We start from the raw sequence: 27,877 nt of genomic DNA, 5'->3' as shown, positions 1-27,877 counted from the left end.
CCCCGCCCCCACATCCCCCGTCCCCCATCCTCCCCCAGCTGCTTTATTTCTCCCTTGAAGGCAAACAAAACCATCAGCAAAAAGATTTGGTCAGCAAACTTAATTGACCCAGTGTGGTGAATGTTAATAAGCTACACAAAACCGGGGGAAAGCATATCACACCAGAATGTCTGCCACAAAGAAATTAAACCACCATTCTAGTTCCAAAGAAACACTGATTTCAAGTTAGGATAGTGGTTCTCTTCATTAGTTTTATGGGAAAATAGTAGTCCTTTGCAGGAAGAAAAAAGATGCTTCAAATGATTTGGAAACAAATTACAAATATATTAAAATCTTTTTGCAAGTCAGTGTATAAATAAATATGGAAAAATCCAGGATCATATGTTGGACTACTTCTGTCTAGATCTAATTTACCATTTATTTGACCTACAAGACTATTGATTTTTAGAGCTGTCTGGTGGTGGCAAAATAGTAGCCCATACTGTCACAGGTTCAATTAGACTACTGCAGTTAAATTGTAATTTTAATTGAAAGTCTAGTTTTAGCTTTGTTGGCTAAATAAAGATAACTTTTTCTTAATGCCAGTCAGGGATCTCTGTTTTTTTCCAGGCAGTAATCGTAGGCTTTAGTTTGAATCTTTTGTTTTGCTGCTACTTGGTTGGAGTCATCCTCTCCTGCTCAGCTCCTCTCTTTGCCCATTTTGTGGCCAGGGGCACAAAGAACATAGAAGCCGATGAAAGCAAATAGCACGTCCCAGAAAAGTAAAAGGAATAGGTATATGTCTGGGTGTTGTCATATAGCCAACCTGGAGAGAAAGAGAAATGTCTATGAAGGAGACTGTCCTGTCCAGTGATAAAGTAAAAGACTCTTCTTGACCAGAACCTGGTTGAAATAGCTGTATTCTCCTTCAGTCATATACCATTAGGAACTTAGTTTGGTTTATTTGGGATCTCACATAGACTTCATCAACTCAACAAGTCTTAAGCCAAAATTTGGTGATTGAAAAAAATGGGATTCAGTTTTGAAAATGACATGCAGGTAACATAAACATCAGAATTCAGAGTATGGGACTTGAAACCATGAAGAACTATTCTGTATGGCCTCAGATAAATTCTGAGTTCTCTTATATGGAAATATATTTAAGATAAATTCCATATACATTACAAGTTAATTTTAAGATATTTGAGATTTACATCAGTATATATGATAAAGTGTCCAGAATTCACATTCTGAAGTCTGTGACGATGGGGTTCTCCTCTCTACTCACATAGCAGATGACTAAAGAGGAAGTAGAGATGATGAAAGCCAGAGATGATCCGTTTCATGTTACTACATAGCCTGATTAGGCTCTTAGACTCTTTATCCCTGCTTTTGGTTCAGGGTATGTGACGTACAGACCAGGCTGTTGCTAGAACGATTTCCTTGGTCTGCACTAAAGTAGCAGTGTGACTCCGTGCCCTCATTGTTCTATCTATAGCTACTTAAGTCATCTAGGTTAGCTGTGTTGGCAAAGGAAAGACTGGTCATTTCCTGTCTCCCAGATTCTTGAGGGTATTAAAGAGAAACCCCATAGGCCACATGTCCCATTTTTTTGTTGTTAGGTATCTGTTTGGCATATGAAAGAATACATGTTGTTTATTACTACCTTCCAAAGAATATGTGAATAAATTCACTATTTTTGAAGTCCAGTAAAACCTTGATTATAAGCTAACACTATGGTGAACCTGTAAGTAAATGGACAGCTGAAGATTGTCCTATTTATGCTTTTGGTTGTCAAAAGAATAAACTTAGATTTCGTGAGCTTTGCTGGCAATAGCCTAGAAGTGGTACAGGTAGACTAAAGGTACTCATTTTGTGTTTGTGGTTGTAAGAACACAACACAACTCTGTCATTCCATGAAAGTATCTCTTATTTTCATGTGATGAGTGTGTTGGGTTGTATCTCCTTCTGGTCACTTGACTGTTCTAAAGAACTAAAAATGTATTTTTTGCTTCTGTTTTTGATTTGCCAGTACAACAATTGATATTTCTTTTTTTTTTAACAATTGATATTTCTTAAAAAACCCCAAAACTTAAATGAAATCAAGCTGTTCTATTTGTTATCTTTTCCTCCTTTGGCTCTTTGGTCATCAGTAGAAAAAAAAGATGACCTTGCTATTGAACGAACCATTTTAAACCCACTCTACAAAAGGAAAGCTTTTTTGACACTGATTATGATCAAACCGTGGAACTCACTGACGTGATTAGCATCCCATCCGGTTGCCACCATCATACCCTCTTTGTGCTTTTTAAAGAGGAGGATAGCTGGCAAAAAATACCCACATTCCTTACAGTCTTTTCCCTCCAGATGTAGTGACCTTGAAATTTTGGGAGAATCAAAAATAGATCCTTAGGGAAAGGTTGGTGATCTCTGGTCTATGCGCTTGCGGGCAGTTACTTGTATTTTAAGGAACTATCTGGAATGTTGTTTAAAAATAGAGATGATGATGATGATTGGGAGGAACAGGAAAGAAGATAGAGAAGGAATATGGCATCAGCCATTGGATTAGTACTGATTTTCACAAGGAAGGCAGCCGGGTGATCGTGGCTAAGTAAAGATGAAACATTTTAATGGGGCAGGTAGTTCTAAGATAGATATGTTTCAGAAAGCTCTACATCAAAAAGGGCTTAGACAGAAATGTCAATGCATTTCCCCAGCCTCATTTAACAAGTGAGGTCTATCAACTCTTGTAGACTTTGCTGCCCAGTTTGGCAGGTCAAGGAGTACTGGGGGGACTGTCTCGTCTGGACCGGTATGAAAACAGTAAGATGAGTTTGTCAGATTTGTCAGAAGGACCAGGAATGCCACTGATGCCTTTTACAGAACATTCAGAATATTAAACAGTGGCAGTGAACCCTGACCCTAGAAGCTTCTAGATTGTTGGGAAGTCCAGAGTACAGACAGGCAAGAGACACGGATTGATTTGCAGGGTTTGAGTTACAGGTCAGACAGCTACAAGGTCATGTTTCAGACTGGACTCATGAAAATCAGGATGCGTCTGAATGTCTACTGTATATAGAGTAATAAAAGTGCCTCCACCCTGAAAGTAAGCTAATTTCTGCTGCCTCAAGAGCAGCATCAGGGTTCTCACAGGGCAGTGATCGTGCCCAGCTTATTTCTATTTATGGCTGTGGGACTTGGACTCTGTTGTTTTAATGCTTGGGTAAAGAACTCCTCTTATTTAAGTGTCCAGGATATTTTAAAGTCTCGATAGTGAAACATGGCCCCATAATTGAAAACGAGGTGCTTTGAATGCTCTTGGAAACATCAGTGTGCCCAGGGTCCCCAAGAGAAGTCCTGAAGAAGGACAGATTAAACCACATGCTTTTACCAAGTCTTAATTGAGTAATCCTTTTCATTAAATTCTTAGCTGCAGGATTCCCTAGAGGCTCGGGCCTTGGCAGTACCTTGAATATAATAAATACTTGTTGAATTGTGTTGAGTGTTGGACTGAGCTTTCTTAAATTTATTTAGGGAGTACTGTTTTCTATTCCTGTTCTCCCTCATCTTCAACCTAAACTGAAAAGCCTCACACCATAAAAGATACACCTGCCTCTTTCCTGAAAGGTATTAGGTACATTAAAATTCACTCTACCCACCTCCTTGACATGCCTGTGGATAGGTTGGAACTCTCCAGTTACTGTAGTTGTTTATCAAGCCCCACCCTTATGGGACCCCTGGGCCCCAGGGACCTTGCATAGATAATCTCTTCCTGATTCACTGTGTGTGTGCTCGCCCCTGTGTGTCTATGTCTGTGTGTGCATTTGGAGGAAGGAGAGGGGTTAGGGTTAATAGAAATTCTTGGATATGAGTAGAAGTGTTCTAATATTCCAAGGCATTTCATAGGGAGTTGACATGATTTGTCTGTGATTCCCCCCAAGTCACAGAATCATATGTGGAAGGGGCTTGAAGGTGATATTGAGGCTTACAGGAGGATTTGACTGGGCGTCTGGGTTATCTGGTTAGTTAGTGGCAGAACTAGGAGGAAAACGAAGGTCTTCTGACTGCTGAGAAGCACCAGGATTGGGTGACTCACTCCTGAATGAGAGAGTTCACCATTTACCTGAGAGTGTGGTTGATTTGTAATTATTCACTTTAGAAACTGGATTCTGATAGAGAGGTCGCCCTGAATTCCACTGTGGACTGGACAAGTCATTTAACCTTTGTGGATTTCTACTTTAAAAAAAAAAATCCATTTCTTATAGCAATTTCAAACCAAAATTCCACCCATCTTAAAGATAAGAAAATGGAGGGAGGAGGTTGAAGTGCCTCTGAAGCTTGCATCATAAGGTAGAGGAGCTAACACGTGTCGAGTTGCAGAATTTCAGGGTTGGAAGGGCCATTAGTGGCTCTAGTCTAGACATACCGCGCCCCTCCCCACCCCCCCCAAAATCCCCTCTACAAAACGCCTAACATGTGGACAGCTAGCCTTTTGTTTCAACACCTCTAATGAGGGGGAAACTCAAGACCTTGTAACAGCAAATTCCACGTGTATTGTAATTTATAGTCCTTGATGTTTGAATGAACTGCTCTGGGTAATTAGAACTGTGGCAAATGCAGCCTGTTGTTACTTGACTGTGTTTTCTACATTGTTCCTTCTCTAAGGGTTTGCTCAGGCTTAATAAATATATGAGTGAAGGTTTTTTTTTTTTGAATAACATTTTGGAAGGGAAAAAATCTTTATAAGATGAGGATGCATATTAATCTAATTTTTGTGTAACACCATAACTGCATTAGGGGGAAAACAACTTATTTTTGTACTTTGTTGACAGGTAAGTTTTAATTCCAATCCTTGATGGGGCAATTTAACAAATTTGAGCTTTTAGCAGTTTGAGATTAGTCACATGCCATGGATGGAGCATGAAGAATTGCAGGTAAGTCATTTCCTTTTTGCTTTGTATTTGTATTTAAGATTTGATGACTGTTTGCTTCACAGCCTGCCCAGGTTTGTTAAAGGTATTACATTTTCTTTCTGACTTACCTAAATCAATGGAGACTCATTAGGGAGGCTAAATAATCAGGCAATACAGAATGTTCTGAGGTTTGAGTGATGAGAGGTTAAAAAAATGATCCCAGGGTCACCTGGCCAATAGGTAGCAGAGCCTGGTGACATAGTTTGGGTCAAGGTGAAAGACAGTTCTTTTGTGAAGGATGTTTGACTCAAGTCTCAAGGGTAGTCTTGGGATTAACCCAAGGGTGGGTCTGGGAGGTCTGCTTCAGGCTGGGATCTTACTGAGTTGGCCCTACAGCAGAGCCAGATTGCTTGAAGATCTCCCTGGTGTATTCCTGAGACTTGACAGAGATCAAATTGACTTTTGGGGGTTGGAAAGATTGGTGGTGAGCAACATCAGTTCCTTCCTATGATCTAGCTTTGGTGTTCTCTTCGGTACTCACGCAATACTTCTGCATCAGCAAATTTCAGTTCGGTTCTCAATATGAATTTATCTACTCTCTGTTCTTACATCCATAGTTAAGAAATAGGTGAAATAATTTTTACAAGTCCTTGAAAGCATATGTGGATATGCTTAGGCTTTAAAACGGTATAAAGGCAGTTATGTGTAAAATTTCCCATGCTCTTTGTTGGCCCTCATTGAATTGAAACAAATAATAAAGAACTAACTTTTTTTTTTCCTGTTTCACTTCCATACAGGAAGGGGAAAGTGAATTCTCTGGTAAGCTATTAACCAACGTTCTGACTGGGGACTCTTAGGGAAAGTTGTCTTCTGTGGAAAAGTTATTATGTGAGAAGGGGGCCTAAAAGAAAGAGAACATTCTGCATAACATGCACTCAACTGGGAAGACCCATCTTTGGCTTTGTTTCTGGCATTTTGTCACAGATAATTCTCAAGACAATGAAAACTTAACAAATCTTACAACGTTCAGTCCCTGTAGAAAAGACTTGTCAGTCAGTGGTTTAATACTTCTGCTGCTGCTTTACTACTTAACATTGGAGTAGGGATGACTGACACACACACACACACACACACTCTCCTCCTCCTCTTCCTCCTCTCTCTCCCTCCCTCCCTCCATCTCAGTCAATGGTATAATTTGACAGAAGGTTGGGTTCAAAGACCAGGGAGATGCCTGAGGATTCTCCCTTCTCCAATGAGGGGTCACAGTATAGGGAGAGGTGTTTAGCATAATTTTGTTTTAGCTGCTGTAGTTAGAGTAAAATTAACCCCCTTGACTCAAAGATCCTTACATAAACATTTGCTTTCTAGCAATAACTTTATTGCTTCCCTTGACTATAAGAAAAATTAGAATTTAAGATTGTTTTTAGAAAAAAATACATCCATAGGTTGTGGCACAGAGTTTGGAAGTTAGAACATTTGTTATGATTGCTCCCTCTTTCTAAGTATTTTGTTGTGCCATTCTCTCTGTTTTATAACTCCTTTCTGTTCTTCTTACCCCTCAAGGCCTTCTTTCAGCTGTCTGGTTTGCTGAAATCTTTAAATATATTTTTAAAAGCTTAAACACATTAGAATTTCAGATCTCTGTGTTCTGCCCTTAGAATTATTAATGAAATTATATAATCTCTAGTTGACATATCATTGAGGGACATTTCCTACTTTGTGCTCTTGGCCTGGAAGGATCAGCATACTAGGCGATATTCATATTACAGAGGTGCAAACTGAATTCAAATGGTCATCAGTACTTGTTGGTATTGGCACTAACTATGGAAGCATTCTGCTGGGCACCTTCTGGTACTTGGCCTCCTCCCTATCGTTTCCTGTAAAACTTAATTCTGATATTAGATCTTAAAATGCCAGTCTGCTTTCCACATATGAAATATAGACAGTGTTTTGCCAAATAGCATTTATCTTTTCATGTAGAAGGAGTGTTCAGATCAAGGAATCTGGTCATATAAATTTCCCTTTTCTCCATTTTGCTTTATGCAAACTTGACTTTAAATATAGTCCTGTGCTTTTTTTTCCTTCTCTAAAGCAGCCCCCCAATTTAGCTTCAGATGCTAAAATAAATTTTCTGTATAAATTCCTTTTTGATCTTTTCCCTTTATTGAGTCTTAAATTTACAGCATCTGAAATCCGGCTCCAGTATTAAACTACCTAGGTGAAAAATGAGAGGTGCAAGAGCAAATCCCTCCTTGTCTCCAATAGTGGTCATGGCTGGCGGAAGCATAAAAGTGAGTTTCCATTGGCTATATTTTTACCAGATGATTGGAAAGTGTTACATTTATTTGTCTAGGGTTCAAACATCTTCCCCTAGAAATTGTTCCTCACCCCCTCCAACTGTAGCTCTCAATATGCTGACCTTGTTCAAGAACAGATATGCAGGCGAGGGCTTAGAAAAAAACGGTGAATTTAAGTTGGATTTTTAGTCTAGAGAAGCTAACTGAAAGAAGCATAGACCTGCCGTCATTCTGCTCATCTTTACGCATTTGTCAGGGCCCACATTTGCTAATGCTTTCCCCGTAAGGCTTTCCTGTCACGTTTTGTTCTAATCGTATTAGTCCAGGTGATGTTTTACACACAATTTCTCATGAAAAGTCAAACGACTGATCTCCAGGCTGTTGTGGAATGACGAGAATCTAGGGAGATACCTTCAACATGGCCCTGCTGCCAAGGGAAGGAAAAGAGTGGCGAGGAGGAAGCTGCTGGGAATCTGTGTCTCAGTGATGGTCTGGCAGTTCCCATGAGATCGCAGCAAGCTATGACCATGGAGTTCTGAAAAGCCCTGCACTGAGGGTAACAGGACCCAGATATCTACCTACAACAGTTGGGCCAAATTCTTTCCCTGAAACCTATTCCCTTGAGGAGAAGACTCAATTCAACAAGCATTTATTAAGCATGTAGGCATAAGACATATGGGTGTGGAGGCACTGGGGATATGAGGACGAAGTGGAAAAATGGCCCCTGGCCTCGCCTGTTTTGTAGGGGGACTCATATATACACCGAGGAGTGAACAAAAGAATTGGAGGAGAGATTGACCACTAACCTTTGGTAAAGGCTTCCCATAGGAAGTGGCCCTTGAGCTGACCCCTTGGAGGAAGCCAAGGATTTAAGAGGTGGAAATGCAGAGAAGGAAGCATTGCAGGCACGGCTGAATCTGTAGGAGTGTAGTGTCAGAAGAGGGAGCTCAAGTTTGGAGAATAGCATGTAGATGATTTGGTGAGTGGGGGAAGGAAAAAACAAGGAATTAAATCATAAATGAAACAGTTCCTTTTTGATAGGTACTTGATTAAAACTTAGGTGTGGATCAATACTTTTCTGGCTAGTGATTCACTTGGAAGGTAGGTGATTACCTGCTATGGGTGGTCCAGAAAGAACAGCCAGCCCAGCAAAAAAGGCAGCAAATCCCAAAAACTGGTTTAGTGAAGAATTCCCAGCAAAATCAACCTGTCGGAACCAGAGAATCATTGTTGGAGTACATAAAAAAAAATCATTCCCTAAGAAATAAAAGTCTGTGTCATCCTAAGTTTTGTAAAAAAAAAAAAAAATTTACACTAGGACTTATATGAAAATTTCAGAGATTCACAGCTCTGAGTGCTGAAGGATCACAACTAAATTTCTGGTGTGTTTCATCAAAAAGCTGCAATCTGGACGTACTCGAAGGAAGGGCTCACCTCCAAGGTGCCGTGTCCCATTTCATAGAGCTAACTAAGCTGGTAGTCTTCCCCAATGATTGGTAAGTAGCCAACATGTAGAAGTTGAGATTTTAGCCAGAGCTAATTTGAGGTTGCTGTAAATAACGTGTTTTCTTGTGCTTTTTATTTGAGGTCTAGGCTTCCTAAACCACCTTAAGTAGGAAGCTGTGGCCATGAAGTTCTTAGAGCCTCCTGGTGGTGGTGGTAAGGCTTTTCTTGTGTTTATAGGACTGAGTTTGTCCCAATTAGTAAGTCCAAAACTTAGCTAGAGAGCCTGTTCCTGTGGAGAGATGCCTTGCTAATGATACTGGAGAAAGTAACCCCCTTGGGAAGCTCTGACCTGGTTCCATATTGAATCCATGGCATATAGGCAGTGACTTTCAGGGCTTCCTGCCTCAAACTGGAAAACTGGCACACAAAGTCAGGTAATACCCCCTTCTAACCCATGAATATATCTCCTTTTTTGTACCTTGTCAGGAGCTAAATATAGCTGTGCAGCCATAGGGGCAGAGAGGGATGGAGGGTGTCTCTGGTGATAAAAAACAGATTTGAGGCTCCAGAGTTTTCCGTGCTCTCTTCAGTTTCTTCCTTGCCTTATATGGATGGAACAATTCTCTCCCATTATCTGGTCTTTCCCAAGACGATTGATTGGACAGATCACTGACTGGGGTCTGCTTAGCCATCATAGGCCCCAGGGCAGTTTTCCCTGGCCACCAAATTAACTTCTAACTTCAGTCTGTTTAAAGAGATTACAATAAAACATTGCCTTTCCTTGATGTTTCCTCTAATAGCTTTAATGAGTGTGTCTACTCACCATTATAGGGAGTACCAGTGCCAAATAACAGCCACAGAAAACAGCAAAGAAGATGGAGTAGGTCATGAGCAGAGGAAACGTGGTGGCCAAAGGACCGAGCAGGTTAGTGACACCACAGAGGAGGAGGTAAGACTTGTAGAAGTGATAGTTCTGGACCCACTTTTGGTCAGCCACCCATCCGGACAGTAGCTGCGCCAATGTCTCTGTGATGCCTGGAGAGACAGTGGAGAAGATGCACGTGAAAGCCTCGTCTCCTTGAAATGAGCGGCTGCAGACACCATCTTTGCATATATCATATGACTCAGTCTTTAGGCCAGGTGAGAAATGTGAGTAGCAGCTCCCTGGGAAGTGAGCCAGGGAGAACAAATTCATTTTACGTATCTGGCTTTTCACTTCTCTGGCCTGAGCACACCCAGTGAAATGCCTTAAGAGGAACTCTTTTCAGTCCTCTTCGTTCTGCTCATCTCTAAAGGACTCGGTGCTGCAGAGGTCAGGGGTGCTCCACTAGGGAAGAGCTGACACACACTCTGGACACCCCTGAGCTCCCTTCAGCCTGCTCCTCCCACCTCAAAGAACATTCTCTCCGGTTTTCTTTCTGCCAAGGAAGCAGGACTCTGGGGAATCTCTTAGAACCTTCAAGTCAGTGTCCTCTTGGGCTCGGGTGGTTGTGAGATGGAAAGGTGGTTAGACTATAATTAATAAAGTTTTTTTAAAAGGAAAATTGGGACTCTTTCTTATGACCTAATGTAAAATTTTGATAACCCATCACTGTTCCCTGTGGGCTGCATGCAATTTGCACATGTGTAGCAGAAATGGATGACTAGAGCATGACCTTGGAAGGAGACCAGAAATATGTTATCTTGCAGAACACTGCGATCTCCTGTGAATTGATTGAGGGGCTGGAACATAAATCACATTTGTGATTTTTTTATTTTTACAGAGTAGTAGAACCTCATAAGCTTTCTTCTTGAAATCCTTTGTCCTATTACGAGCTTACGTAAAATCAAGAGGTTCATGGAGAAAAGTGAGTGGCATGTAGCTTTTTACTGTAGACAATATTTCTAGTTTGGATGTAATATAAATTGTGATTAAGACTTACTTGCTTCAGGAAAGATAGTTATTTAAAAGCCCCAAACCATACTTTTTATATCAGTTTCACATAGCTAAAGCTAGAAGATTCCTACAGTTAACTCATTTTTGTTTGGCCCAGTTGTAAGCCCAAATGTAAATTTCCAATATATATGAAAAGTTAATTCAGTAAGCATTTAGCTGTCTGCTCTGTGCAAAGTACTGTGCTGGGCACTAAGAATACAAAGACAATATGAAAAATAGTCCCTGAACTCAGATAGTTTGCACTCTACCGAGGAAACTCAACATTTGCATAGATAATTAAGTGAAAAATGATCTGAGGAGGATGAGAGCAGTAATAACTAAGGGCATCAAGAAAAGGTTCCTTTTCATGGGAAATAGAAGATGAGCTGAACCTTGAAAAAAGCTCAAGACACCAAGAGGCAGGGGAGGACAGATTCCAGCAACGTCTTGGAGCCAAGAGAGAAAAAGCTACGTGCAGGCAACATCAGCTAGCTTAGTAAACCAGCTAGTTAGCATTTTTTTGTGGATTTTTTTTCCCTGTGTGTAAGTATATTAATCTCATTTTGACTTTGAAATGGAACCATTATGATACAGGAGCAGCCAGCAGAGGGAAGGGTATGGATCCACAGTATAAAAAATGGATGTTTGAATACCCTGTGACTTCAGCAATTATTACTGAATCAGCCTTGCAGATGATTATTAGAGTGATTGGTCTTGCATATTAACTAATGGCTTCTGTCAGTCTACACTTCTCCATACCGTTAATTGAAGGAGTGTAGTCATTTTGCTGGAGCAAAGTGAGTTCCAACACAGGTTTCCATAAATGCTAGTACAAAATACAAATGGAAAAAAGGCATTAAGCTCATACTATGTGCCAGCATCTGCTGCTTACTGTTGGGGTTATAAGTACAAAAGTTAGAAGGAGATGCTTTCAAGAAGCTTACATTCTAATGGGGGAGAAAACACCCAGGGAAGTGGTTGCTAGGAAAGTGTCCTGGGTTGAGAATTCACAGGCCTACTTGAGTGGCCCCATAGAGGAGTTGATTGGTATACCCTTCCAAAAGCAATGGCAGTATTGATTTGATTACAATTCCCAGAGAGGGAGAGGTGGAAAAATTACAAATGAGTTATAAATGATAATTACTAAAATACAATTACTCATAAGATGAATAATTTAAAGTTTGCAGAGCGTTTTACATGCAAACCTGAGGTAGGTACTGCAACTGTTCTCCCCCTTTTACAGCTAAGGAAATGGGATCAGAGGGGCTGTGACTTGCCTCTGGTCATAAAGCTAGTAAGTGATAGAGGAAGGATTTGTCTTGGGCCAATAATAAAGCAAGTCTGTCATGGCTGGCTTAATTATCTTGGTTTAAGGAAAAGAGCACTGGAGTGAAGGTCCTGAGACCTGGGGTCTTGCTTGGCCCACTCTTTCACTAACTGACTTGCCTTAGGCAAGTCACCAAAACAATGGGATTTCTGTTTTCTCCTCTCTAAAATGAGACTCAACATCTCCAAAATTCCATAATTTTATATAGTTTTATCCTAATTCAATGAGAAATTGTATAATGATTCAGGGAGGAAAATATTTCCCTATAAATGGGTCTTAGTAGCTAACTGTGCACATTGCCTGGCACAAAATAAGCCCTAAATAAACAGTGGTTGACTTGACTAACTGGAACTAATCATTTAATAGCATAGTTTCTGGAGATCTGTATTTAGGTAAAACCTTAAGTAGGACATTGAGGACTTTCTTCCAGGCCCTTTATTCTTCTGTGGTCTCCCCTTTCCCCTCTTCTATTTTTTTTTTTTGGCTTTTTGGCAGGGCAATTGGGGTTAAGTGACTTGCCCAAGGTCACACAGCTAGTACATGTGTCAAGTGTCTGATTCCGGATTTGAACTCAGGTCCTCCTAACTCCAGGGCCAGTGCTCTACTCACTGCACCACCTAGCTGCCCCCCTTTCTTTTCTTGTTAGACTTTTTCTTAAGAAAATGACAGGTTGGTCTTTTGCAGAATTAGGGCCATCTTTCCTTTTTGGTATAAAGCTAACAGCCTGGAAAACAACCAGCATAAATTAAAGACCCAATTTTCTTACCAGCCATTGAAATTAAATAGGAGGCATCCATGGTGTCAATCCCCAGAGTTTTAGCTCTGGCTACCAGATGGAAAGTAGGGATGAAATACGCTAGTTGGCTGAATAGAAAACAGCCGGTGAATATGTAAAATAAAGGGTTCTTAAATAGAGAGAAGTCAATGAGCTGCTTGCAAAATCGAGGCTTGTTGCTAAAGACCTTTTCATCATCATCTTGGCATCCTGAGATTGCTGCCCCTTGACCAGTTTGTTGATCCTTGCTAACTAAGTGGTTTCCGGGGGGAGGCCACCGTCCATCTTCACTGCCTGGAACTTCCAGTGGATTTACTGCATCTGGATGTCTGGTAGCCACGTGCTCTTCCCTTTTGATGATGATGGGTCGTAAGAGCATGCTAGAGGGCACCAAATTTAATGAGATCCCTCCAAATATTAGAAGGGTACCTAAATAGAAAATAGAGTTAATGTTGTAAATCAGCCTTTCCTTCTCATATTGATTATAGGTTTACCTAGAGATTTCGTTGTTAAAAGTTTTGAGCTGAAATAGTCTTAGTCTTATCTTAGTTTTGTACAGTGGTTCCAGAGGTACCGAGAACCAGTCGTCATAGGCTATGTACTTTCTGTTACCGGTTTGTCTTGGACATTAGACCCTCCTTTGGAAAATGATTACTGAATGTCGTCACATCATGAATAAAGCTCTTTTGCAGAGCTGGGCCTATGGACTTAGGTCCTCTGTGTGTTTCAGTTTGATGGATACCTTGTTTTTTACATCAGCGAAGTCCCCCGTTAGTCTTCCCTTGTAACAAAGAAAAATTAAGCAAAACCAGAGTTTACAGACCCTGCATTGACAGCACTGGTGACATCCTATACTGTATTCTACACAGCTCCCCACCCCCCAAGAAAGGGGGACCATTCCCTCCTTTTTTCTCTAGGTTATGAGGATACGTGTGTGTGTGTGTGTGTGTGTGTGTATCAGGAGTTGATTTTTATCTTTTTTCTTTCATTTACAAAATTTGCGAGTAGTAATAGCTAAAATGTTTGTTTACTGTCATTAAGCGTAGAATCCAGTTTTCTTTTTTCTTTGTTTGCTGATCTTAAAGGAAAAAAATATTGGAAACTACTGAGATGTCCTTTTTTGCTTGGTCATTTTCACTGTTGTACGTCTCCAAGTTACACAGAGTGTTTCTCTCTGGTGACTGAACCCTGCTAGTTAATAAGAGATTGGTATTGAGCTTTGAAAGCCTGTATGAAGCCTGCTGGTAAGTGCTGCAGATATTTGGAGATCTATCCCGCTAGTCCATCTCTAGGGAGTAGGAAATTAAAGGTCTTCCTGCTTCTACTCATTTTCTGTTAAACTGGTTACCACAGCATCCAGCCATCAAGTCACCAAGGGAGACAGCAATGTATTTTTAAAAATGAATTCCTAAGTCTAGCAAAGTTTAAAATGTCAGTAGAGCCATTGTCAGCGTGACTCACCTCGCCAGTCATATTCATCTATCAAGATTTTTGTGAGAGGTGCCAGCAGAAACGTCAGCCCCATCCCTGAACGGGCAAGGGCAGTTGAAAGAGCCAGTCGTTTTTTGAAATATTTAGCAGTCATCACAGCAGCCGCTTGGTATAGGCAAGCTGAGCCCAGACCTAAAAAAAGCAAAAGCAAAGACTTGGAATCACATTTACTTCCATTGGTAGGTATGGGGATTCAGTAAACATGGAAAGGATGACATGTAAGAAGTAATCTAACTGAACCAGTGTACGACAAAAGTGAGTAGCTAATGGCAGCAGATCAGAGAGGTTCAGACTCACCTGGTAGAAGCCCCATAGTTATACAGAGGAAGGAGATGCCTTTGGCCAAGCTGCTGATCAAGTATCCGGTGCTGATAAGAAGGGCACCAAGAATGGATGCAGGCTTCTCTCCTAACTTTTCACAGAGTGTGGCAGCCAGTGGAGCTGGGGAAAAGGGAATGAGACTTGAAAAAGAGGTAGTTCTTGAAACTAAGACAATGGATGTTAAACTTTGTGGCATAAATTAGGATTTTTTGTGATTTCTAACATGAAGGGGAATTTGAAGGAAAATTTAAGGCTTTCAAAGTGTGTATGTACCCTATAAAACCATATCTATGCTGGCTTGTCTGATGGTCCCCAAATCTCGTCTGCCCTATTGTAGTCTAGAAATGTGGAGAACAAAAGGAGGGCTAATTAGGAGCAAATGAATTTTGGAGCTCCATTTGGAGTATGGCTGGGAGGAGGTGGGCTTTGTGAAGGTGTTAGGGGACACTAAGAGCAACAAGAGATGGGAGAAGTAATTGAATAAGGGAATGTGTAGGAGAGGGGATTTGGCTGAAGTATTCTAACAATTTGTTGTACAGTATTTATTAAAAAGCTGTAGCATTTAATGGGAGGCAAAAGGGAGATGGGACAATAGCTTGAAGGAAATGAGGATTCCAGAGGGTGAATTGAGGGTGTTTTTGGTAAAGGAGAAGTCTCCGACTATTGAGGATAAAAGATAAATTGCCAGTGGCCAGGAGCAAAAGCCTAGCCGGGTCTGCCATTTAAGCTGTCTTTCATTTTCTGTCCTGTCTCTTTCCATCTAAGGGGGTACTCATATCATGTTAGGTTCTAGTGAACTTGGGATAACTAGTGTAGTAAAAATTCATTTTGAAGTATCAGTGCTGTATTTCCGCAAACTAGTTTGAGGCTGTTGTTTGCTGTGTTATAGCATTCAATCCATCTTTTGGGATCAAGGTGGTGATGGATAGGGGAGGATGGCTGCATAGGCCCATGTGTATATTATGGAGCTAGACCTTGGACACGGGACCTGATAGTGGTTCAGCCCACCAAACCATGCAGGGTTTGGGAAAGATACCTGTCACTCAGGGGCATAATCAGTAGTTCTGGAGGTTGGGTCTGCACTAAAGTTGGACCCCCAATGGCACATAGGTGAAGACTCAACTTGAAAGGATTAGATGTTGATAGGTCAGTGTGAATTTTGGTAAAGGTTTCCAAGGTTAAAGGCACCTTTCCCCATGTCTTCCTTCAGCCTTGCATGGCTGACATAGGGCATCTACCCTTCGAAAGAAGCCTGGAGTTTTCTGCTTGTCTAATACCTGCAATGAAGCGGAACGAGGACAGTAAAGATCCAATCCAGCCAATCTGCTCCGAAGTGCCACCAAACTCTTCTTGAAAAACCACGAAGAAAATTGCAAAGGTTTTGGTCAGTCCCATTAGGAGCATATTTACCTAAATCAAAGCAGGCCAGATAGTTCAGGTCAGTGGCTGGGCTATTGCACAATCCCTAGAGGAGGGCAAGAGGTCATGTGGTTATTCAAAACTGTGTCACATGAGAGACAGTTGAAGGAGCTGGTGTGTTTTGTCCTGAAGAAAACTCAGAACATAAGGGTGCAGAGCAGAAAAAGCATTCAGTCTTCAAACTAAGCTCCCTGGGCTTTAGTTTCCGTATGTGTAGAGTCAAGGATTAGGTTCAGATCTCATATTTGTCTTCCAGCTCCACAATGGTCTGGGACCCTGACAGTTCAGGCTGTTACCTCTAGAGGTTCTAGCTGCCAACTTGTTCTCTATCATTAAATCGATTTTCTGCCTTGGTGAGAAGCAGTTGTGTGCAGGGGTAGAGTCAGAGGAGCTGCCCGTGACTAGCTGTGTGTCCTGGGGCAAAGGCCTCTCTGTGTCTCAGCTTCCTCATCTGTAAAACGAGAAGGCTGCACTATGTGTTCTTGGATTCCCTTCCAGCTCTGAGTCTGTGGCATTTTGAGGACTGATTCCTGCTTGTAAATTATATGGTGGGTTCTGTCCTGGGTCTCTGAGGTATTTTAATTTTGTAAATTAACCTAGGCATTCATTTTTCATCTTGCTCAGTCCTAAGATACGAGGAATCGCTTTCCAGTTGTATTTTAAGGAAGAATAGTGTTTAACCCAAAGGTAATGCTGATCCATAGTTCAAATCGTTACCTGGTAAAGGGTTCCCTTTCTGGTGAAAGTTCCATGTTTCTTCTTGGGAGGTTTGTGTCTGCTGAGCTAATTAGGGATGGATAAGCCCTCCAGCATTGTATCAGCTGCTGAACACTGCTCAGACTTCATTCCGGCTTTATCTTTGAATTCTTGGATAAACACTGAGCTCAGAGTGAGTAGGGAAGGGAACGTATCTCATTAACCCATCATGTCCTATGGCTACATTCACCTTCTTTATGCACCAACTGGAGACTGGCTGTGATGGCGTACACATGAGGGTTTCAGTCTCACTATGCATAAGGTTGGGTTAGCATTCCTTGCCCCTTTTTTTTCCCTGCACTTTGACTTTAACACTATGTGTTAGACACGTCCCCACAAAGAATAGACTAGAAAAATAACTGTGCAACAGGAAGTAAATCGTCATCGCTCCACATCTGTGACAGTCTGGTTGCTGACAGTGACTGTAAAGACTGACGATGCCTTTAGAAAACCTTTCACCCTCCGGTGAATGGTATATTCACTTCTTGCAGGCCAAATGACAAGCTCTCTTCCTTCTGATCCAGGAGTTCCCCAGCTACTGGATAGGTGGCCCTGCTAGCTTTGTATCCCTCATCTGTTCCCCCAGAGAGTCTTTGAGAAGGGTACCACATGGACAATTTTTGACATGGAGTAGAATATTGATTACCTTGCTCTCTTCTGACACCTTGCTCTTCAAAAGAAATGATTTTCTCCCTCTCCCCCTCTCCCTGCCCAAGTCACATTGTGGACACTCGTAGTGGTCAAAGGCAACATTGTAGATGGCCAGGAAGGTATATTTAACTCCTCTGAACCGTTTATCAATATATAAAATTAGTAAAAAAACCAGTGTAGAGTGCTTTACTTTTATCTTGTTTGGTCTTTCCAATAGCCCTGTGAAGTAGGCACCGTAGGTCTAATACCTTTTAGATGAGGAACGTTGAGGTAGAAAGCAGTTATGTCATTTGCCGTTAGTCACAGAACTATCAGCAGTAGAGTCTCTGAGGCCAAACTCAGTCTAAGTCTTCCTGATTTAAGTCTGGCAGACTGTCTGCTGTGGTATCCTGCCCCTCCAGGATGATCCTTACACTAGCTACCTCAGGGTTTTAGCAGGGAAGTGCTTTGTAAACCATAAAGTAGTATGTGGAAATTATTTACTACAGGAGATAGATTCCTTCCTCCCTGGTTCAACCACATTCTCCTATCTCTTCAGTGAGTGTTTATCAAGCAGAGGCTTAGTAAAGGTCCTGCACCAGGCTCTAGGAACACAGAAGATGAAAAATAACATTGCCCCTGTCCTCAAATGGCTTACAGGGGGCATAAAGAATATCTACTGTTAACTATATAAAGCAAACAAATATAGGAAAGAGCTTCCAGGTGCAGTAAGAATTTTGCAGAAGAGAGTTCCCTCAGTGCTGGGGATCAGGGCAGTATTCATCGAGGAGGCATGCCTGAGTTGAGTCTTGGAAAGAAGTGGTTATGTAGAGATTTCATGTATGAAGTTATAGGGAAGGGATGGCACGCTGGAGCTTGAGGATGCCACAGAACAGCAGCCTGGTGGTTAGGAATTGCTCAGCTGCAGTGAGCACCCAGCTGAAGTGGGGCAACACACTGTTTATGCACCCAGTCATCTCGGTTTTTGTGATTGTGCCCAGTAATGTTAGGCCACGCCAGAGGAAGGAGATGGGCGATTTTTCCAGGGTTGTTAGGAGGTTACCATGGTGAGAATGATAGAAAGTCAGGAAGCAGTAGTGGAGGATCAAACAACATAGAAGTGGCAGACAGGGCCACTGTGGGCAGGACAGGGTTGATGGACTGTGAGGGTATTGAGAATGGCAAGAACAAAGGACAGATTTGGTAGGATTAAAGGAAGGGGAGGAAGTTACAGCCCTGGGCTAGGGGGGGTGGGGAAAGGGGTTATTTCCAGAGTTCAAGGTTTTTGAGAAATAGATCACCATGCCTATTTCCAGTGCTTTCTGTCGTTTTGTTCTGGGTATTAGAGATCTTCCTAAAGTATCCATGGTTGGAGATGACTGAAGGGGACTGCTTGTATACCCTTAATGTAGACTGCTGGCTCATCAAACAGGTCTGGGTCAGGTTTCCCCACCCCCCCCATTGTCTGCTGATCTTATAGTAGTGTATTGTCTTTACCTCAAAAGTAACGAAAGATTTATTTTCCTAGTGCTAAAGTTTATGCCTTTCCTCACCTGCACAAGCTAGGTCCCTGGCACAAATTTTGATACTGTGCATTTTCCTATCACGTGCCCAACAGCATTGCCCTCACTGAGGCCCACATTAGAAAACCAGAGCAGACTTGCCAGTTTACATTTATCCTTATCACCACATCCCTCAAGTTTTGAGTCTGTTGTGTTCTCCCCACCTCCTTCACCACCTCCTCTGTCTTCCAGGAACACCTCAGGTTGAGCTCAGTCTGTCTTATGAGACCACTCTGATGTCTTATCTCTTGCTGGCCACTTGGACTAAGGACTCTTGGAATTAACCTATTAAAACTAAAGGCAATTGTGTATTCCTGAGGAGGTCTTAGGGATATTCTAACAAACAAGGATTCTCATCCCATCAAATAACTAGGTGGTTTTATATCAACAAAGAATGGGTTATTCATTACCATTCTCTCCACACCAGGGCCATTCAGAACAGACTTCTTTGATGCCTACCAGCACCTTGCATAACTGATTACTGAATCAGAGGGAAGCTGAAAACATTTCCTAAAAATGCAGGTTGGGGGGCAGGGGAAAATAATACCGAGGGGATCTTTCTCTCCACCAGCAACTACCCTCAGGCTGTTTGAGATCTCTTTCGGAGAATGTTTGTGCAGTTCAGCTCAGACGTTTATAAGCCTTGATTAGTAAGATCCTGTTAGGCAGGGACCCATTCATTGTGTTTCTGTTTCCTTCACCAAAGAGAATGATGTTCAGTGAAGTAAGGATAAGACAAAATGGTTTAGCGGGAAACGGAAATCCTCACTGTGCTCAGTGAAGTCAGGCCATTTGGCCTGAATGACTCACATCCACAGGTACTGAAAGAGCTTGCTGTCATTACTAAATTGCTTTTGGTCAGCTTTGAAGCACCATTGGGAGAGGGCGGTGGGTGACCAGGATGGTGAAGAGACTCGAGTATGTCATAAGAGGATGGGTTGAAGTAGCCGGGGATGTTTCTCTTTCAGAAGAGAAGACTTGGGGACGTGAGCATTCTCTTCTAATATTTAAAGATCTCCTTCCCTGAAGTGACTTCCTGAATTCAAACCATTTCCTCTCTCCTCAAAGCTTCGAACTGCATACCTGTTCCTCACACAGATGACTTGGTCTCTGTCTTCTGGTTACATTATAGAGGAGCAGCGTCTTGTTCAGGTACAAGTTGGACTAGGTGGCCTCTGAAGTAGCTTTGAACTCTGAGATTTTATATTTCTGTGAAATAGAAGACCCTGACAAGAACTTCCTGAACATCTTTATCAATTCTGCTCTCCTTCCCTCCCAACTTAGAGGAAGAAGTATTCCCCTACCTGTGGCCAGGGCTTCAAATTTGGGGTGCCACATTTTAGGGAAGGATGTAGACAAACTGGGTGTAAAGGAGTGTGAGGAATCTCAAAACTGCCCCAAAAGAAAGGGCCAAATTACCTTATCTACGTCCTTGAACTCATTTTCTCTCCCTTTCTCCAAGTCATGGCTCCAATAATTATCTCCCCCTCCAATGGATCTTTTTATCTGCCAATAAACATATTTAGATCTCCTCAAACTGAATACTTTCTTTTCACCCTACTACTCTTTACAGCTAGCAACTAATATTTCTTCCCCCTTCACTGCCATTTTTTTTAAAGACCACATTTGATTGCCTCTACTTCCTCACCATCTCCCTTGAAATATGGCTTCCATCACTATCACTTTACTGAAACAACTCTTAAGGGTCACTAATGACTTCCTAATTATCACATCTGATAGCCTTTTTTTTAGTCCTCCTTGACATCTCTGCAGTATCTGATACTCAAACACTGCCCCCTTTTTTTTATATTTTTCACCTCCCTTGGTTTCTAAAATGACTTACACTCAATTCAGCAAACCTTTTTTAATATCTGCTTTTGTCCCTAGAGAAGATGAAAACAACAGTCTGTCTGCAAAGAGCTCGCATCATAATAGTTAGACTATGAACTGTGCATGGCTAAACGGACACAAACCACAAGAGTTAAGTTATTTTAGCTGGAGTAGAATTATCAAAGACTCCATGGACAACATGGCAAGTAAGCTGATCCTTGAAAGTAAACAATAGATTGAATGAGATCAAAATCAGCAATACAATTTGAACAGGGTGAAGCGAGGTGGGGAAAGGGGTAAGTTGAGGCTACATTATGGAGGCCTTGCAATGTCATGTAAAGTTTATACTTAAGATTTGTATAACTATCCCATGGGAAAGGACTTGACCAGTTTCAAGTATGATCTTTCCAACCTCCAAAGTACAATTATATTTAGTCTTTTAAAGTGGTCCTTCGCCATAGTTTTGGCCTCAGCTCTTTCTTAGGGCAATCTCATTAAGTTCCATAGTTTAAACTAACACTTCTATGCAGGTGACTCTCAGATATACATCTCTAACACAGGCTTCTTTTTGAGTCTCAAGTCCATGAAGAACGCCTCTTGGCCAGATCATAATATGCACTCTTGGATAGATTTCACCTATAAAGCTGAGCTGTCTGTATGGCAGTTTTGGATAGACATTACAGATGGATGGGCTAGGTCCAGAACTAGATAAGAGGAAGGGAATGGGCCAGCTTGTTTTTGAGAAATCAATTAGTGTCAGTGATCTAAAGATGTGCCATGAACTAAAAATCCCTCTTTGTCACACCAATATTAAGATAGTGCCACATATGGCTCATTTGGGCCCACTTATCCCTAAAATGCTTCCCTGTGCCTGTCAGCTTGCATTTAGTCTGGCTTTGAGGAAACCAGTGTCTCTGTGCCCTCTTGCTCAAAGCTTTGGTCCAGTCATTTTGGCACCTGCTTGTTCTTTGTTGTTTTTTCTCCTGCTGGTGAGTTATAGGATAGCTAAGTGAGCATCCCCCACATGCTTCCAAAAGCCACTGCTGCTTGGACCTAGCAGCTCTTTCTGTGGTGAGAATTTAATTTCAGCCCAGCAGTCTTATAGTCGTGATTGTCAGTTTGCCTTCACTCTCCATTCTCTGATGGTTCAGTTAGGTGAGCACCAAGTGGAACAGCTGCCAAGGACAGTTCTTCCATTTTTGGAAAAACTTATCGGGTGACTTATCAGTAAGCCAGTTGTCTCTTAACGTTGGCAGCTGTGACACATTTCCTCATTTCCAGTGGCATGATCTATGTTTTTTGACACATTGCTTTCCTTTCTGGTTCTCAAGCTGGAGAGGCCCCAGATGGGTGTCCTTATTATAATCTGAGAGGTAGCACTAAGGTCTTCTTGGGAAACTGATAGTGTTAATCATCTGAAGATGAGGTCAGTGACCTCCTTAAAGACTCTGGGCAGTATGAAAGGGATTTTACTGTCACAGACAGTATATGTCTTTGGAGAAGTTTTCTTGGGAAGTGTTTTTTTTTCTTCAAGTAGGCTAATGTTAAGCCTTCCTTCAGGATGGCAAGGAAAAGGGGGAAAAGTTCTCGAGTTTTTTAGTTAGAATCATGCAACCTATGAAGTTAAATTGTATCATCTTAAGTTGAAAAAAAATAAAGATCTCTCCACCAGAGAGGAAAATGAGTGAAATCAGCATTTGACACATGGTTTCTTCTAAGGGCAATTTACATTTAGTCTTTTGGTTCCCAAGCATCTTGTGAGTCTCCGAAAGTGGTCCGAGCGCTCATTGCCTCTTTCAGGACTGTATAGCAACAGCCTCTCACTTGTTCCCCCAGTCCTGTCTTTCCCCTCTCTAATAAGCCTTTCCCCTCCAGCTGCCAAATGAAGTACAGGTTTGACCATGACACTCCCCTGCTTAGGAAGCTCTCCATAGCTTTTAGGATGACATACAAACTCCTTTGTTTGTCTCTAGGACAAACAGTCCTTGTCAGTCTGGCTACAGGCTGATTATATGTTACTTTGCCTCATACACTGACTATGCTCTGGCAGGGGTGGGGAACCTGTGGCCTTGAGGCCACATGTGGCCTTCTAGGCCCTTGGGTGTGGCCTTTTGACCGAGTCCAAGTTTTATAGAACAAATCCTTTTATTAAGGGGACATGTGAAGTTTGGATTTGTTCAGAGAGCCACACTTGAGGACCTAGAGGGCTCACTTTAGTATTCCCAGGTGATAGCACAATGCTAGCACATAGAGTAGGTGCCTAATAAGTACACATTGAATGAGAACCCCACCTAAGGAATACCTCTCCTATTTGCTAACTTCTGAGGCCATTTCCTTCTAACCTTAAGAGAGATATATGATACCTAGCTTGTATAGTAAAATTCTGATATCCACCATGGATACTTTTTCATTTCTTAGACACATTGTAGGCAATCAGGTGGCGCAATGGATAGAGCACTGGGCTTGGAATCAGGAGGACTCCTTGTTCTGAGTTCAAATCTGGCCTCAGACACTAGCTGTGTGACCCTGGGCAAGTCATTTAACCTTGTTTTTCTCAGTTTTCCCATCTGTAAAATGAGCTAGAGAAGGAAATAGCAAACCATTCTGGTATCTTGGCCAAGAAAACCCCAGATGGGGTCATTAAGAGTCAGACACAACTGAACAACAAGAAGACACGTGGTCTGCTTACTGTTGGGCTGAGCTGAGAAAGGATTGCCATGAGGACCTGAGCATTATTATATTTTCTGGCTGTTTCCTAAAGCCAGATGGAAATTATTTGGAGCCTCTCTTCATTTTCCCACTACCAGCACCATCACGCAGAATAGTGCACACAATGAAGAGTTGCTGCTATTAAGAATGGCAGTAAAGCTAGACTTCTCTGTGGTTGTATAGACACAGTCCTGGGCTTTGCCACCATTCTAGGAATGGGTGGTGGGGAGGTGGAAGCTCACAGATAAGGTTCACGTCTGCCTCTCTCCACTGGTCCATGGGTCAGCTTGTCCTCCCCACCCTTTTTTCCCCTCACAAAACTCTTTGAGGAAAAGGCAGTAGACTAAGTGGAGAAACGAGTGTGAAGTCCAGTTACTTTTTAACAATGGAATAGCTCAGTGTGGGGAAAGGTCGGTGTCCTAGTAGCTTTTTTTAGTTAAGAGAGTTACAAATGCTTGTATATTGACAATGAATCTTATACTCTCTTTGCCCCTTTCCATGCTGATGGGTGCTGCTATCTTGCATGGTTAGTCCATTGTCCTTCTCGAAGAGGACCAAGATAACATCACTATGTTGGAGTCAAGGTACAGGGTGTCCAACTGTGGCTGATCAGAGTAATAGGAGCTTGTAAAGCTCTACTACAGGTTGGGCACAAATAGTTTATATGAACATTTGGAATGGAGATGTCTCTAAATTTGCTCATTTCACATTTCTTTTGAGTTATCGCAGTTCTGCTTTGCTCTTCGAGCACAGTGCCTTCTTTGATGTGGGCATGTCCTGTGCCAGTGCCTCCCACACTTGGGGAAGGGAGTCAGGAGTGGGCATTTGCCACAGAAGTAATTTTTCTATCAATATCCTTACACCATCCCTTATGTTCCCAGAAAAGGACCAGCCCTACTCACTGTGTGCCATCTCCATGTCCCAACTGCCAGGGAAGTAGAGTAAAACAGTTGATAGTGGTTTGGATATTCTGGTAGGAAGAAGAAAGTATAATCTCACAAACTTTTACCAGGAAGAAATGAAACACTATCATCCATCCCCATCCTCCATCAAGGGGTTCAGTATAAGGATATGACTTTGTCCCCTTCAGCATGACGATTGGTTCCACTTCTCACTTGTAAGAGGATCCTGTAAGAAAGTGCCCGTCTCCTAGTTAGTAGTTTAAACCTCTCCTGGACTCAAGTAAGCTTTTAAATCCAATTCATTTGAGTTCCAAATTCTCTCCCCTCTTTCCTTCCCACCCCCCCCAAGAACTCAAGCAATTCAACATAGGCCACATGTGTATCATTATGTATAACCCTTCCACAATACTCATGTTGTGAAAGACTAACTATATTTTGCTCCTTACCAACCCATTCCCCTTTATTGAATTTTCTCCCTTGTCCCTGTCCCCTTTCGAAAGTGTTTGTTTTTGACTACCTCCACCCCCATCAGCCCTCCCCTCCATCATCCCCCCCTTTTTTTTTATCTTCTTCCCTCTTCTTTCCTGTGGGGCAAGATTCCCAATTGGGTATGTATGGTATTCCCTCCTCAGGCCAAATCTGATGAGAGCAAGGTTCACTCATTCCCCCCTCACCCGCTCTCTCCCCTCCTCCCACAGAATTGCTTCCTCAAAGTTTTAAAAACAGATGTTCAAAAACAAAAAAAAAAGTTTTTGCATGCAACTAGAAAATAAGATACACAGGCAACGGGGCATAGAAATTTATCTTGCCCTACAAGAAAGGAAGGGAAAAGGGGATGGGAGGGGAGTGGGGTGACAGAGGGGAGGGCTGACTGGGGAACAGGGCAACCAGAATATACGCCATCTTGGAGTGGGGGGGAGGGTAGAAATGGGGAGAAAACTTGTAATTCAAACTCTTGTGAAAATGCTGAAAACTAAATATGTTAAATAAATAAATTTAAATAAAAAAAAAGAAAATGTAAATCCAATTCATTTTAGTGGCACTCTGCAGTCTACTAATTTGAAAATCCCTCTACCTTTCTAATTTGTTTTCTCCCTTTTATTTCTGAGCTTATAGCATAGGTTCTGTGACCTCAACCTAAGAAATTCTGTTCTGTTTACACAAACTTTATAGTTTTGAGAATTTTCTAAAGTTGTTTATCTGTTTTTTAAAAACAAAATTGCCTTCCGTGTGATGGTGCCTGAGAATTATGCTATCCCTGATTATCTGAGTTTTATGACTTAAGGTCTGTTCGTAAGTCAGACAGAGATAGGGATCATTCAGGTTATATGATCAAAGGGGTATTAAAAGCCTGACCATCTGGAAAATCCTTGACCCATCAACTTGGGGCATTTTTGAAGTTCTCACTTATTTGAGGAAGGGATCCCTGATCATCCCTGTCTTGATTGAATGAAGAGCATAGCCCTCTGACACAGGGGCTCTTTTCACCCCAATCTCCCATGATATGTTTGGCCAAACCAATTCCCTTCTACTTTCTCATGATGTTAATAGTTTGGGAGATACTTTAATTCAGTAAACAATTAGCACCTATCATGTGGAAGTGCTTACAAAGATGAAGAATTATAGGTTCCTTCTTCTAATATCCTTAATAAAGTCTAATGGTTGGCCCTCTTCCAATCTTCAAAAGGATAGAGGCATCCCCAGAAAGCCCCTCATCTGTTAAAGATAATGTTAGAATAGGGCCCAGTTAACGCACTGCATTGGTATAGATTTTCCCTGCAGATCAGGATAGGTGGTGGTAGTCAGGTATGACTACCAGGTATGTCAGGTATGACCTAGTTCTGGGGTAGCATGGCAACCCCAAGTGCCTAAATTAGTGGACTGTGATGGGGAGGAATATCCTCACTATTAGTCAAATGAAGTACAAAATTTCATTTCCATCTTACCTTTCGATGTGAATTTCGGGAAAGAAAGCCTCATGAAGTAAGGCAGTTTTAAGAAGAAAGGCAAATTATACCATGTCTTGGATTTTTACTCCTTTTCAGCAGCTTCTTGCTTCAGCATGCTGTGAAACGTAGCACAAGTGAGCATTTATAAGAGCCTGAAAAAAGAGCAGACTGAGCAAAACCAGGCTTGGTTCCCAATGGACTTTACTTCCTGAAGGGAGGGGCAAGGCCTGTCATTTGATCCAAGCAAATATTCTTTCCCCAGTGGCCTCTTAGCACTCATCCCTGTGTTCGGCTCAGACCTATCCTGCCCTGGCCCCAGACCTCCTTTGAGGTCCACAAACCCTATTCTATTGTAAACAACCACCCTTTCCTTCATAATCTCGTAAACATCCATCTTCTGGATTTCTCCTCAAAGTCCCTTGCTATCGTTTCCAGTGATTCCGGAAACTCTCCCCACTGCACTCCCTCCTCCCCTTCTTGGACCAGAAGAGTCAGCATACTTATCTTCCCCAACAGCTGTACCAGACGTGTCTCCTTCATCCCGACCTCCAAGTTATTCCCTTTCTTAATTTACATTAGCATTTAGTTGAGTTTTTCTCTCCACTTTTATCCCTGTCTTGATCATTGGGACCTTCAGTATTCATGTTGATGACCAAACACCCTGGACTTCAAATTTTATCAGTTCTCCCCTTCTACTCCAACTCTTAGGATCTCTTTCTAGCCAACCAGATGATGAGGTTTAGGATGTGATCACCTCCAACTCCGAATTTTACATTGTCCACCCTGGTTTTTATTCTCTTTTCCCCTTGGCTTCTGTGACACTGCTTTCCTGGTTTTCCTCCAGTAACAGATCCCATTCCTTGGTAGGCTCATCATCCTGTGCCTCAAGTCTAGCTAACGCTTACTATAGTGCCTTACCCGCTGGGGCCGAATAAGTGCTATTCTGGATTATTAGCTTTGCACAGCTAACTCATATGTAGATATAGATACTCTCTCTCTCTACCTGGTCCAATTTTGCCCTTGAATTAGCATTGTATCTTTACCTGTTGAACATTTCCGTGGATGGCCTGCCTCAACCCTACGTCCACAACTGAAGTCATCTTTATTAATGAACCTGCCCGCCCTATTTCTGTTGATGGCACCACCATCCCCCCATTACCTACCCTTGAAAGATTCACGTCAGCTTTGCCTCTTCCACTCTCCATATCCAGTTGTCTATGTCCAGCTGGTTCTTGCATCCACCCCACATTCCTCCCCTCACTCTGCTTCTACTTTAGTACATATCTTACATGGAATGAAATAACCTAACTAGCATTTCTTACTCCAGGCCCCGCCCCCCCCCAACCCTCCCCTCCTTCCCAGCCATCCTTTAACAAAGCTGCCAGTCATTTAAAAACCATCAATTGTGTTCTCTTATCTTTGAGACAGGATGGAGACGGTCTCCTCCTGTCTCAGCAGCCTTCTTTTACCACCCCCCTTGACGCGTTCTGTGCTTTTGTCAAGGTAGTTCCAGATTTCCTCTCCCACCCCTGAACTCAATCAGTCCTCTATATAGTTCACACAACCCATGCCCAAAATGCATTCCTTCCCCATCCAGAATGTAATTTCCAAGATTCAGCTCAGGTGTCACCTCCAAAAACCCTTAACTGATCAATG

General features: G+C 42.0%; 1 protein-coding gene across 4 annotated transcripts; it reads right to left on the bottom strand.

The window, feature by feature from the left end:
* SLC16A4 (solute carrier family 16 member 4) lies at positions 1–26,417 on the bottom strand. 4 transcript variants are annotated; one of them, XM_036767687.1, is made up of 9 exons: positions 26,219–26,417; positions 24,380–24,498; positions 15,742–15,874; positions 14,441–14,584; positions 14,114–14,275; positions 12,644–13,081; positions 9,459–9,670; positions 8,303–8,396; positions 2–805 (listed from the first exon to the last, which is right to left on the bottom strand). In XM_036767687.1, exons 2-9 carry the CDS (start codon positions 24,461–24,463, stop codon positions 651–653), a joined length of 1,422 nt encoding a protein of 473 aa, XP_036623582.1. In that variant the 5' UTR covers positions 24,464–24,498; positions 26,219–26,417; the 3' UTR covers positions 2–650. The 4 variants fall into 4 exon arrangements, with proteins under 4 accessions (XP_036623585.1, XP_036623583.1, XP_036623584.1 ...); XM_036767690.1 differs by lacking the exon at positions 26,219–26,417 and having other exon boundaries at positions 1–805; positions 24,380–24,475; XM_036767688.1 differs by lacking the exon at positions 26,219–26,417 and having other exon boundaries at positions 1–805; positions 24,273–24,472.
* Positions 26,418–27,877: the final 1,460 nt, after the last annotated feature.

This window comes from Trichosurus vulpecula, chromosome 7, assembly GCF_011100635.1.
Source record: "Trichosurus vulpecula isolate mTriVul1 chromosome 7, mTriVul1.pri, whole genome shotgun sequence".
NCBI lineage: Eukaryota > Metazoa > Chordata > Mammalia > Diprotodontia > Phalangeridae > Trichosurus > Trichosurus vulpecula.
The sequence above is the reverse complement of the archived record's forward strand: the minus strand, read 5'-3'. Positions and strand labels throughout refer to the sequence as shown.

Bases quoted from the DNA above. Each gene is read 5' to 3' on its own strand.
- SLC16A4 (XM_036767687.1), bottom strand. From the start codon at position 24,463: ATGCTGAAGGGGACAAAGTCATATCCTTATACTGAACCCCTTGATGGA. The intron at 9,671-12,643 runs GTAAGAAAATTG...CTGTCTCTCCAG, and splicing joins CTATTTAATTTCAATGGCTG to GCATCACAGAGACATTGGCG. The intron at 8,397-9,458 runs GTGAGTAGACAC...TGGTTCCGACAG, and splicing joins CACTGGTACTCCCTATAATG to GTTGATTTTGCTGGGAATTC.